The sequence below is a fragment of the Capra hircus genome, chromosome 7, assembly GCF_001704415.2.
Source record: "Capra hircus breed San Clemente chromosome 7, ASM170441v1, whole genome shotgun sequence".
NCBI lineage: Eukaryota > Metazoa > Chordata > Mammalia > Artiodactyla > Bovidae > Capra > Capra hircus.
Genome location: NC_030814.1, coordinates 72025406 through 72037997, shown reverse-complemented (window position 1 = coordinate 72037997; position 12592 = coordinate 72025406). Strand labels below are relative to the sequence as shown.

The 12592-nt window shown below is 58.5% G+C and overlaps 1 protein-coding gene across 1 annotated transcript; it reads left to right on the top strand.

Annotated features, from left to right (window-relative positions):
• On the top strand, nucleotides 726–11461 carry FGFR4 (fibroblast growth factor receptor 4). The gene is made up of 18 exons (XM_005682748.3): nucleotides 726–837; nucleotides 3405–3547; nucleotides 4206–4466; nucleotides 4554–4634; nucleotides 4748–4914; nucleotides 5429–5552; nucleotides 6075–6265; nucleotides 6392–6530; nucleotides 7077–7270; nucleotides 7380–7525; nucleotides 7611–7732; nucleotides 8926–9036; nucleotides 9125–9315; nucleotides 9657–9779; nucleotides 9862–9932; nucleotides 10143–10280; nucleotides 10531–10636; nucleotides 10743–11461. The coding sequence occupies exons 2-18, from the start codon at nucleotides 3457–3459 to the stop codon at nucleotides 10887–10889; spliced, it is 2403 nt and encodes an 800-aa protein (XP_005682805.2). The 5' UTR covers nucleotides 726–837; nucleotides 3405–3456; the 3' UTR covers nucleotides 10890–11461.

The window sequence follows — 12592 nt, the reverse complement described above, 5'->3', positions numbered from 1 at the left end:
TATTGAAAAGTTTTAAACAGATGGTTGTGGTTGATTCCCTGGTGGCTCAGACGGTAAAGTGTCTACCCACAATGCGGGAGACCCTGGTTCAATCCCTGGGTCGGGAAGATCCCCTGGAGAAGGAAATGGCAACCCACTCCAGTACTCTTGCCTTGAAAATTCCATGGATTGAGGAGCCTGGTGGGCTACAGTCAATGGGGTCGCAAAGACTCGGACACGACTGAGCGACTTCACTTTCACTTTAAAGATTGTGCAGAGAAGGATGAAGGTTAGGGCAGAGACTATGATGATTGTACAGAAGACAGAGGAGCCAGGGTAAGCCAAGCTCTGCGGAGGTGAAAGGTCTGAACTGCTGAGTCTTGTTCCCTGAGGTGTAAGAACCAAGGAACGGAGTGATGGTCAAGAACTTGGAAGCCTGGCCCAGGTGAGGCAAAAGGGGCAGACTCTGAAGGGATGCGCCAGCCAGCATTGGGCCGACCCCTTAGGCTACCAGGCGCAGTTGAGTTCGAGGAGTCGTCTCCAGGTAAGCGAGACGCTGTACCACCCACCAGCTGTCAGGAGCTGGTCCCGGCCGGGCGGGACCCGAGATGGGCGGGGCGCTGGGCCGTTCCCCGCCAACCCACTGTTAGGACAGAGTTGGTCCAGGATGGGCGGAGCCCCAAGTAGGTGAAACCCGAGGTGGGCGGGGCGCTGGGCTACCCGTGGCCACGCCGCTGTCTCGGGTGCATTCCTGGCTCTGCGGCCGGGGGCTGCGCAACTCCGGAGCAGTCTTCTGTCTTCGCTGGGCGCGGGGGTCGGGGCTGGTGGGAGCTGAGAACGAGGCCGCGGAGGACCCAGGTAAGTCGGGACCTTGTGCCAGTAGCGGGACCACGGAGGTTCGAGGTGAGCCGGGACCCCGTGCAGGCCCGTGCTGCTCTCCCAGCCGCCAGGGGGCGAGCGGCAGCGGGGCTCCGAGAGCTGACCCCTCCCAACACTAGGGACCTGGGCGTCCGCTCGGCGTGGGGGTGAAGGGGAAGGTAAATCAGTAACCCGTAGCGCACACAGGGCCTTTTGTCCCGCTCCGTCCAAAGAGCACCCTGGCCGCGGAGCTGGTTACTCATTGCCCACCGGGGCGGGGGCGGGCAGACTGTCCCTGCAGCTCCTTTCGAGACCCACCGACTGGCACTGCTCCCCAGGGTGGCCCGATAGGGGAGGAGGAAGGGCGCGCTGGTCCCTCGGCTGCTGGACGGTCTATTCGCCCCGAATAGAGAGATGAGGAAGCTGAGGCTCCGAGAAGTGCAGTCACTTGCTCAGGCTCTCCCAGGGCTTGAGTGCGGGAGGCTGGAGAACCCAGAACTACCTGTCAGAGTCAGACCCTTCGACCCCAGGTGCAGGGCAGTCTGTCCCGTCAGCCGCGCGGGTGACCCGACTAAATGAGGTCAGGGTAGCCCCGGAGTGGGAATAGAATCCCTGGGCCTCCCACTCCATTCCCAATCCAGAGAGCTACATCCTTGAAGAGCAGAGCAGGGTGAGGGGATGTCACAGGGGAGGGCAATGGAAAACGAAGGTGGGCACAGACAGAGCACAGATTGTGGCATCTGAGCCAGGTAGAGAAGTGGGATCACAGAGGTATGGGCAAGAGAGAAGACATGCCCAGTTCTGAAAGCCGATGACTTCTCAGTGCTGAAGAAGCAGACTGTGTGGCCAATGAGAATGACCGGGGCAAGGAGGGAGGCCTTGGATGCTGGATAAACAGTGTGGGCTGGATGCTGCTGCACAGAGGCAGCCATTATGGGCTTGTAAGCTGGTGGGTGTTGAGCAGGGGGGACATGACAGGCTCATAAATTTCTAAAACTCTGCTGGAGAATCAAGGGAGATGTTTGCAAAGGCCCAAGCTAGAGATGCCTGTCACATGCTCTGGGTTCAGGCAGGGAAGGTGAGATGGGCTGGAGAGGGACTGGGCAAGCAATGCCCCAGCTGTGGGGGCAGCCCAGAGAAGAAACCGTTTGAAGGAGGGGATTATTGCTTTGGCCAGGGCAAGCTAAGCACCCCCTGCCTCAGAACTCAGGACAGGGGGACCAGTGGCTGAGGAGGAGTGCAGTGAGATACCTGAGTGAGGTGGATGCGGAGCCATCAGTGACACCTGCTACTCGGGCCCAGGTGATAGCCAGCAGGCCCCTGGGACTATACTAGCCACCCTCTTCCCCTGCCAGCTGAGGCTTAGGTCTGACGGTTCCTTTTGGTGGATAGAGACATCGTTGATGGTGTTTGGAGGAGAGTACCTAGATGGGGTGGGCGTGTACATCACACCTGCTAGGAACAGCACCAGAACTGGAGGTGACTGGCTGAGAGCAGACGCAGGATGACAGTCATGGAGAGGGGAAAGGGAAGAAAGCACTGCAGCGTTCTGTGCGCCTGGCCCTACATATGTTCTCTTTTATTCTCAAAGCAGTCCTGTAAGGACAGCAGCCCAGAGAGGGACAGTGACTTGCACTTGGTAAGAGTCAGGATTTGAAGTTGGTTCTGTCAGACACTAGAGTCTACCTGCTTTACAAGAGCTTGTGTCACCTCTGATGGAGTTGCGGGGGTACAAAAAACAGAAGTATCCCCAGAATGCAGTTCTGGCTCAGAATTTTTCCTGGCCGTGGGATGTATGGCCTTGTTAGCAGTGAGCACCCTGCCACTGCAGGGCTTCTTGGGTGGCTCAGATGGTAAAGAATCCACCCGCAGTATGGAAGACCTGGGTTTGATCCCTGGGTCAGGAAGATTCCCTGGAGAAGGCAATGGCAACCCACTCCAGTATTCTTGCCTGGAGAATCCCCGTGGACTGAGGAGCCTGGCAGGCTACAGTCCATGGGGTCGCAAAGAGTCAAACATGACTGAGGGACTAAGCACACACCCACCCTGCCACTATAGGTCTCCGAAGCTGGTCATGGAAATGTAAGCAATGCTCTAAGGAGTGGGGGTCAGATCAGATAACATCCAAATGCTGAAGCTTGGCCTTGTATTATATTTCAGGTTTTTTTTTTTTTTGGCTCTTCAGCAATACATTTATTCAGCAAAAAATAAATTATGTGTGCTGAGAGGGAGAAGATGTGTCTCCATTCTCTGTTTCCCTCCAAGCAAAAAATTCCAAAACTGCCCTTTCTGTGAACTTGTGCCAAGGAAGGTCTCAGCAGGACCCAAGAAGGGCAGGAAGCCCAACCCCCTTCCAGCCCCCCCCAACCCCGCGCCGACCTACCATGGGGAAGCCTTGAGCTCTAGTTAATGGCAGAGCTGGTTCTAGTCTTTGCTCTGACGCTGCCTGTTGGGCTTGGACAAGTCAGCCAGCCATTTCTTGTCTCAGTTTCCTCATCTGCAAAACAGGAGCAGAGAGGCAGCAAAGGTGTGGGTCTAGTAGGAGTTCTTTGCCCTCTCTGTTTCAGGAAGGCAGTCATAGGAGGCCCAGCCTGGGTCCCTGAGAGCAGCAGGAAGGAGATGCGGCTGCTGTTGGTCCTACTGGGGGTCCTGCTGGGGGCACCTGGGGCTCCAGCTTTGTCCTTTGAGGCCTCTGAGGAAACGGAGCTGGGTATGGCCTCTAAGAAGGGAGAGGGTGGCCGGGGTGGGAAGAGTGGGCCTCAGGAGGGGGCAGCTGGCTGAGCAAGGCTGGAGAGGATCCTGGCCCAGACCCTGAGGAGGTGACAGCAGGGCAGGACTCAGCCATGGAGACTTGGTGTCTGGCTCCCAGCAAGCGTCCACCTATCTGTGTGTCCCCAAGAGAGGACTGGCCTTGCAGGGTGCGGGGCCCCGAGCTGGGCCGCAGAGCTGGTGGTGAGCCCCTTGGCCGTAGGCGTGTGTGTATGTGCGCGTGTGTGTTCTGTGCACTGGGTGTGTGGGACTTGGGGGGCCCCACCAGCATGTGTGGTGTATGCACTGTGAGTGTGATGTGCCCCAGAGGTGTGGTGTGTGCCCTGTGCGTGGCACATACAGCATGTACCTTGTGTGTGTGTGTCCCTTAGACAGTGGCATGTCCAGTCCAGCATGTCTGCTATGTGCCGTGTGTGTGTGCTATGCACCAGAGGGGTGGCGTTTGCCCTGCACATAGCCTCTGCAGCATGTGGTTGTGTGTCCGTGAAGAGGCAGCAGGTGTTTAGCATGTGTCGAGCGTGCTCGTGTCTTGTGTGTGCAGCATGTTCTCTGTAGGCAGGGGGCTGCGGGGCTCACGGACCTCTGCCCTCGACCCACAGAGCCCTGCCTGGCCCCCAGCCCGGAGCAGCAAGAGCAGGAGTTGACGGTGGCCCTTGGGCAGCCTGTGCGGTTATGCTGTGGGCGGGCTGAGCGCAGTGGCCACTGGTACAAGGAGGGCAGTCGCCTGACACCTGCTGGCCGGGTACGAGGCTGGAGAGGCCGCTTGGAGATTGCCAGCTTCCTACCCGAGGATGCTGGCCAGTACCTCTGCCTGGCAAGAGGCTCCTTGCTTCTGCACAACGTCACCTTGGTTGTGGACGGTAAGGGGGACTAGCAGAGGATAAGGGGTGCCTGGGGAGAGATTCTCTGTCCTGGGCCTCAAACGCCTCCTTCTGTCCTGGACATAGACTCCATGACCTCCAGCAATGGCGACGAGGACCCCAAGATCCACAGGGGCCCCTTGAATGGGCACATTTACCCCCAGCAAGGTCAGTATGAGTCCTCAAAGACCCTGCCTTCCTGCTGGCCACTGAGAACAGATCTGTGTGTGAACAGGAGGTCTTCTAGTAGACACTGAATTCTCCCATCTCCTCCTCTTCAGCACCCTACTGGACGCACCCCCAGCGCATGGAGAAGAAACTGCATGCGGTGCCTGCTGGGAACACCGTCAAGTTCCGCTGTCCAGCTGCAGGCAACCCCATGCCCACCATCCGCTGGCTCAAGGATGGACAGGACTTCCACGGGGAGCACCGCATTGGAGGCATTCGGGTGAGTCTCCAGGTTCCTTCGTCGGTGCCCTCAAGTCAAACCCACAGCTCTTTTTCTAATGAGGAAGGCAGCCAAGGGACCGAGAAGGGGCATTAGACCATGGACATGGACAGCTCTGGGTCAAGTTCCCACTCTGCTACTCCCTGGCAAGTGACTTAACCTGCCGACCTTAGCAACTCCATGTGTACAGTGGGAAGGATCACTGACCAGCAGGTATCAGTGTTTTAGCGGCTCATTTTCATGATGAGACCACAACAGGGTCAGTTCCAAGCTATTGTCTCAGAGGAAGCTGAGACTCAGAAAGGGCAAAAACTGGTTCAAGGTGGCCCAGCTTGGAAGAAGTAGAGCTAAAACTCAAAAGACTCAAACCTATGGTTTGGATACTTTTGGGAGCCTTCTCCTTTGTCCCAAAGTCCCTACCCTTGGCATTGGTCTCCCTGGGGCTTAGAGAGCTTGAGAAGACCCCTGTGGGCACGGTTCGGTGGCCTCTCATGGACGCTTGCCTGCTCCCCAGCTGCGCCACCAGCACTGGAGCCTGGTGATGGAAAGCGTGGTGCCCTCTGACCGTGGCATGTACACCTGCCTCGTGGAAAACTCTTTGGGCAGCATCCGCTATAGCTACTTGCTGGACGTGCTGGGTGAGTGGGTAGGCAGGCGGGTGAGGGGGCGTGGGGGTGGGAGCCCTGTCCCTGTCTTCAGGTGGGACCCAGTCTGACAAGCCAGATGGACTTAGGCTTAGGCGACTCACTCAAGCTACTCAAAGTGTCCAGGTGGGGCCGAGGGAAGCACAGGGAGTAACGTGGGCTTGGAGAAGCAGGGCCCAGCTGAGGTGGGGAAAGGGAAAGACATCCAGGCAGAGGATACAGGCTGAGCCAAGGCCCTAGGCATGAAGAATACAATGCTTCTGTGGAGAGGAATATGTCTGGGTTGTGGGATTTAAGCAGAGAGCCAGACCTGAAGGGTTTTTGAGTGCTTGGCTGAGAAATTCTCCTTGTTCCCAAAGGCAACGGGGAGTCACGGAAGGTTTGAATAGTGTAAGGAGGGGATGAACAAGGTCTGAGCTGAGTATCAGGAAGGTTCCTCCCTTGAGCTGAGGGGTAGGCGGGAGGCAGGTAGGTGCACCGATCAGGGCTGACAGCCTGGCCTGGCCTCTCCCCCAGAGCGGTCCCCGCACCGGCCCATCCTTCAGGCAGGGCTCCCAGCCAACACCACAGCTGTGGTGGGCAGTGACGTGGAACTGCTCTGCAAGGTGTACAGCGACGCCCAGCCCCACATCCAGTGGCTGAAGCACATCGTCATCAATGGCAGCAGCTTCGGTGCCGACGGCTTCCCCTATGTGCAAGTCTTAAAGGTCTAGTCCTTGCTGGCACCTGATTCCACCATCCTCCCACGGGGGTGGGGAGTCCCCACCTCGCTTCCTGGCCACGGCGGGACCCCAGGCCCTGCTGTGACCCCTGAGTGTATCCCCCATCCCCAGACAGCGGACATCAATAGCTCAGAGGTGGAGGTCTTGTACCTTCGGAATGTATCTGCTGAGGATGCAGGCGAGTACACCTGCCTGGCGGGCAACTCCATCGGCCTTTCCTACCAGTCAGCCTGGCTCACGGTGCTGCCAGGTGAGCTCCTGCTGTGGTCCAGCCATAGGCTGTGACCTGCTGGGTAGAGGGAGTCTTCCTTGGTCTGTGAGATATGGATCTGGGATGTGACGTGTGGATTTGGGATTCTGTATACGGTAATCCTGTTATGCATGTCCACATATGACTGTCTGTGCAACTCTCTGGGACATGGGTGTGCAGTGCTGTGCTGTGCTTAGTCGCTCAGTCGTGTCCGACTCTTCGTGACCCATGGACTATAGCCCATCAGGCTCCTCTCTCCATGGGATTCTCCAGGCTAGAATACTGGAGTAGGTTGCCATGCCCTCCTCCAGGGGACCTTCCCAACCCAGGGATCGAAGCCAGGTCTCCCACATTGCAAGTGGATTCTATATTGTCTAAGCCACCAAGGAAGTCTGTGGGTACGCAGGACGGGGTATCAGTGCAGTTTTACTGGTGTGTGTCTCTCTGTGTGAGGAGCTACAAGGGCTTCAGTGAGACGGGGTGGGGCCAGCCATCTGACTGCTGACTGACCAATCAGTTTCTGTCTGTGTGTCCCCCTGCGGGCAGAGGAGGATCTCACGTGGACAGCAACAGCACCCGAAGGCAGGTACACGGACATCATCCTGTACTCGTCAGGCTCTCTGGCTTTGATCGTGTTCCTGCTGCTGGTCGGGCTATATCGCAGGCAGACGCTCCTCACCCGACACCACCGACAGCCCGCCACTGTGCAGAAGTTATCTCGCTTCCCTCTGGCCCGACAGGTATCCAGCGTGCTGTCCCCCACCTCCGTGTTCCCATAGCAAAGGCTCAGGGCCTGCGTTCCCGCCCCAGCTCAGCTTCAGCAGACCGACCAAGTCTCTCACTTTGCAGTTCTCGCTGGAGTCAGGCTCCTCAGCCAAGTCAAGCTTATCCCTGGTGCGGGGTGTCCGTCTCTCCTCCAGCGGCCCCCCCTTGCTCGCTGGCCTCGTGAGCCTCGACCTGCCTCTTGACCCACTGTGGGAGTTCCCCCGGGACAGGTATGCCGTGCCGAGTGAGCGTGGGGATCAGACCCTGTGTAGGAGTGATGCCCAGTGGCTGAGGCCTTGTCTCTCTCATCTTCAGGCTGGTGCTGGGAAAGCCCCTGGGCGAGGGCTGCTTTGGGCAGGTGGTATGTGCAGAGGCCTTCGGCATGGACCCCACCCGGCCGGACCAAGCCAGCACCGTGGCCGTCAAGATGCTTAAGGGTAAGTGTGGCGGCTTGTGGGAGACCCTATGACCTGGAAAGTAACAGACAGGGCTCAGGGTGCTAGTGGCTGAGGACCAGGAAAGGCTGTCATTCCCCCCACTCCTTGGGCCCAAATGTGCCACGGACCCTGGCAAGTCATTTCTGAGCTTCGATTTCCCTCACAGGTCACATGGGATAAATAACAGTCCCCGCCTCCCAGCCTGAGGTTGGTGGAAAATGACACCTAAAATCTTCACTACTGGGATGATGGTGACCACAAGAGTTTAGGGTGATAGGTCTGTTACCCTGTGTCAGCTTTGACCTCAAATAACCTTATTAGCCTTGAAGGCCTCCACCTCAACCCCATGATTTCCCCCCAAGATTGCACCCTCGGTCTCCCCCAGGTCCTTCCCAGATCTCCCCCTGTGTCTACCACTCTTTCAGAGAACAGCCCAAGCAGCAGCCCCAGGAGGCTCAGGACACCCGGGCGGGACCCACCATCGAGGCCTCTCGCTGCTATTCCCCAGCCCCTTCTACAAAAGCAGCCCAAACTGCTGTTCCACTCCCGCCAGCCCCTCCTTTCTGCACAGCTGGGGCCACCTGGCACTTTCTGGGAGGCAAGGATTGAGAAATGTGCATTGTGAGGTCTGGCGCGGAGGGTATGTCATTGGCCCAGGGCCACAGGTCAGCCCCAGGGGCTCAGCCCCTGGTCCTTAGCCTTCTCAAGAGAAACTAGAGCAGCTTCTTCCTGGCCTCCCCTGGCTGCGCTCTACCAGCAGCTCCCTGAACTCCCAGGCCAGATGGACGCCAGGCCCTGGTCAGACAGACCTCAGGGCGCCAGCCCACTTTCCGCCCCCAGGAGCTCCCACCCCATTCGGGGACTAATGCCAAGTCCTCCAGACGGAGCTTCCTTCCTATTCAGAGCTCTTTCCCCTCCCTCCTTTTTCCTGGTTGCACTCAGTGGCAGGCCTAGAACTTTTAGATCCTGATCTTGTCGCATCCTTGCCACTGTTATGAGAGTAGGGCATAATCCATCGTCCCATTTCATACAAGATGATCCTGAGGTTCAGAGAAGTTAAGAGACTCTTTCAAGGCCACACAGCCTAGCAGGGATTCAGGCCCAGACCTTCCTGGCACGGAATTTAGGGCTCCATGTCCTGTCCCCAACCCAAAGCCTCCCTTGTGTAATCACCCTGGCTGTCATCCTCACAGACAACGCCTCCGACAAGGACTTGGCAGACCTGGTCTCTGAGATGGAGGTGATGAAGCTGATTGGCCGACACAAGAACATTATCAACCTGCTGGGTGTCTGCACCCAGGAAGGTGGGAGCGGGGCGGGGTGAGGGGCGGGGATGGTGGGGGCATGGAGCCACAGCCGTGTCAGCTTCCCTGTTGCCCCTCTCCTCTGTAGGGCCCTTGTACGTGATTGTGGAGTGTGCTGCCAAGGGCAACCTGCGGGAGTTCCTGCGGGCCCGCCGCCCCCCAGGCCCTGACCTCAGCCCTGACGGGCCTCGGAGCAGCGAGGGGCCGCTCTCCTTCCCTGCCCTGGTCTCCTGCGCCTACCAGGTGGCCCGGGGCATGCAGTACCTTGAGTCCCGGAAGGTAACGACCCATCCCCGCACTTTCAGGCCTTGTGTTAAATGCCACCAACGTCTCCCTCTCCTCTTTTCCCTTACTGTAAGTGTCCTTGAGTCCTTCTGTACTGCCTCATCTACACGCAGTTAACACTGCATCTTCCCATTCCTTCCTCTCCCACAGGCAGGAAGAGGTGGTGCGAGAGACAAGGTGTGGGCCCTGAAGTTAGCTGGCTTACATTTCCCCTCTCTCAACTTCCCCATCTGTAAAATGGGTGGATGATTCCCACTCGTCGGGTTGCTGTGAGGTCACCTGTGCCCAGTTCCCAGCCATGTGTCCTCAATCTAAGACCTCTGCCCCACCCCCAGTGCATCCACCGGGACCTGGCTGCCCGCAATGTGCTGGTGACCGAGGACAACGTGATGAAGATTGCAGACTTCGGGCTGGCCCGTGGCATCCACCACATTGATTACTACAAGAAAACTAGCAACGTAAGGGAGGCGGGGCACAGCTGATTGGGGCCAGGCACTGGGACCCGTGGCCCTTGGCAGCAGTGTGCCCTCTTCCCTCCAGGGCCGCCTGCCTGTCAAGTGGATGGCACCAGAGGCCTTGTTTGACAGAGTCTACACGCACCAGAGTGATGTGTGAGTCCTGGAAGCTGGGGCCCAGGATGTAACTGCAGGCAACCTTTGTCCTTCTAAAGCCCTTGCCCTGGGTCTGAGTGGGACCAGACTCTAAAAGAAGTCCTTATTCCCACCCCCATGGTGGATCATAGTTGTGGGGTCCCCTATCCTAGCCGCAAGGTTAGGGAGTGAAGCTGTACCCTGTTGAGCCTGGGTTCTGCCTCCATCCAGGTGGTCGTTTGGAATCCTGCTGTGGGAGATCTTCACCCTCGGGGGCTCCCCATACCCTGGCATCCCCGTGGAGGAGCTGTTCTCGCTGCTACGAGAGGGGCATCGGATGGACCGGCCCCCACACTGCCCCCCAGAGCTGTGAGGCCTCACCCCACTCTCCCTCACTTTTCAGTCCTCATTCTCTGTCCTAACCCTGACCTCACGGTCCAGTCATACAGAGTGGTCAGCTCTCACTCATGGTCACCCCCTCCTCAGCCCGGCTGGGAAGGCTTGGCAGGGTACTCTTTTGCTGAATGGCCTCACCTCGCATCAAACCCTCCTGCCCCTTCGCCACACCCCCTCACCCAGGCCCTAGGCTCCTTCTGACCCTCCCCCGCTCCTCCCCCAGGTACGGGCTGATGCGCGAGTGCTGGCACGCAGCACCCTCTCAGAGGCCCACTTTCAAGCAACTGGTGGAGGCGCTGGACAAGGTCCTGCTGGCTGTCTCTGAGGAGGTACTGCGCCCCTATGGTCCCAAGACCGTCCCCCACCCCCATGCCCACTGCCCTCTGGGCCTCATCCCACCTGACCACCAGGGCTGACCAATACTGTTCCCCACAGTACCTCGACCTCCGCCTAACCTTTGGACCCTACTCCCCTGCCGGCGGGGACGCCAGCAGCACCTGCTCCTCTAGCGACTCTGTCTTCAGCCACGACCCCCTACCACTGAGGCCCAGCTCCTTCTCCTTCCCTGGGGGGCAGACGTGAGCAGGGGCACAGGCTATACGGGCAGGGTCAGCTGCAAGCCTTGGGCCTCCTGGCTCAACTGCAACCAGGTGGCGCTCGGCCTTGGCAGCCCCAGGCCCTGACCTAAGGGTACTATCCCAGATCTCTGGTTCTGTTTTGGGGAGGTCTGTCCTTGGTCCTGGGGTCCCTAGTCTTGAGACTTCCTTCTCTGGCCTCTGGATCTCAAGCCAGAGTTCAACCCCAATCTCAAGGCCCTGTTCTTTGGAGTCAAGGCCCCAGTGTTCTAATGGCTTGTTAAGGTTCTGCTTGGACTTCTGGGCCTTGGCACTCAGTCCTTGTTCCAGGGCTTTGGTTGGACCTGGCTGCAGGGCTATCTTTACACCTCCCCGCTTCCCCATACCAAGAGAGGTCTTAGACCTCTGAACCCCACTTCCCCAGGCCTCCCCTACCTCCCTCTGCTGCTTGTCCCAGCATCTTGATGGAAGGAGCGCTCGTGCCCACCCCATCCCCACACCGCCCCGTGCTGGCTGAGAGGCTGGGAGCCTGCCGAAACACAGAAGCAAATGACCTTTTATAAATTATTTTTTTGAAATAAACTTCTGTGTGCCTGCCTGGTGTCTTCCCCACAGCGGATGGAGGGGGAACAGGGTGGAGAGATCCCTGAGCTGGGAGTTTTGCTGGGGATGACACAGACGGAGGGCTCCACACCAGGCCCTGGGTTAATATCCACCTCCAGCTGCCTCAGGGTGGACCCGGGAGCCTTTGTGCCCCTCTGTCTTGGTTTGTCTGTCTCAGCAGCCTCATCGGATATATGATAGTGTGAATGAGTGCTAACTGGCAGGTGAGTCCACAGGGCACCATCCACTTGGCGGGACTCCTGTACCCTCTGCACATGTGTTATGTGCATACGTGCCCTGGGACTGTCCCCAAGGGAGCTGGCAGCACCCCGCCCCCATCTGCTCAGCATTAACCAAGCTGACCATTAACACAGCATGAAAGCCTGAAACTCAGCTTCGAGGCTGCTGCCCGCTCCCACGCTCTGCCGCTCAGGGTGGGGGCTCTGCCCACCCCGCCCCACCCTGGCCAGTCTCCCAGGCAGCAGCTGGTTGCCGCCTGGCTGGGCTGCAGCTGTCTCTGCCTGCCTGGTCCTCCCCTGGGGAGGCCGTCATGGCCCTGTTCTCAAACACCCTCTGGGGGAGGGTGGAGGGATCAGCTTCTCAGGGCTCTAAGCCTGGAACTTCTCCGGCTCCCTCCCAGCAGTCACTGCCGCTCTTCAGCCCCCCAGTCCACAGAAGAGGTACCTGACCCAGTGCGTGGCACTCTCTCTGGCCCTGCTTGTCCCTGCTGAAACAGGAGCTCCCATCCAGGACAGACCCTTGGTGGAAGCTCCTGGATTGCCCCCAGAACCTCTAGGGGGTGGTGGCTAAAAGTACAAACAGGGTCAGAAGGGGCTAGGAGCACGGATTTGGGACTAGGGCCATCCTGGAAGACGGAGCAGCAGCCACACTTCTCTTCCTGTTCCAGATTTCCTCTCTGTCTCCTCTTCCTACTCCTCTTTGCCTCACTATGTCCCATCTTCCCCCACAAAACTGTACCTCCTCCAGGAGCCCCCATCTCAGAGAAGGCGCCAGAGAAAAACCCAGGGAGTCTTCCCTGACTGCTTCTTTCCCCTCAGGAGCCCTGTCCCCCAGTGGAATGAGACAACACTGGACTTGGAGCCAGGA

Bases quoted from the DNA above. Each gene is read 5' to 3' on its own strand.
- FGFR4 (XM_005682748.3), top strand. From the start codon at position 3,457: ATGCGGCTGCTGTTGGTCCTACTGGGGGTCCTGCTGGGGGCACCTGGG. The intron at 4,467-4,553 runs GTAAGGGGGACT...TCCTGGACATAG, and splicing joins CGTCACCTTGGTTGTGGACG to ACTCCATGACCTCCAGCAAT. The intron at 7,733-8,925 runs GTAAGTGTGGCG...TCATCCTCACAG, and splicing joins GGCCGTCAAGATGCTTAAGG to ACAACGCCTCCGACAAGGAC.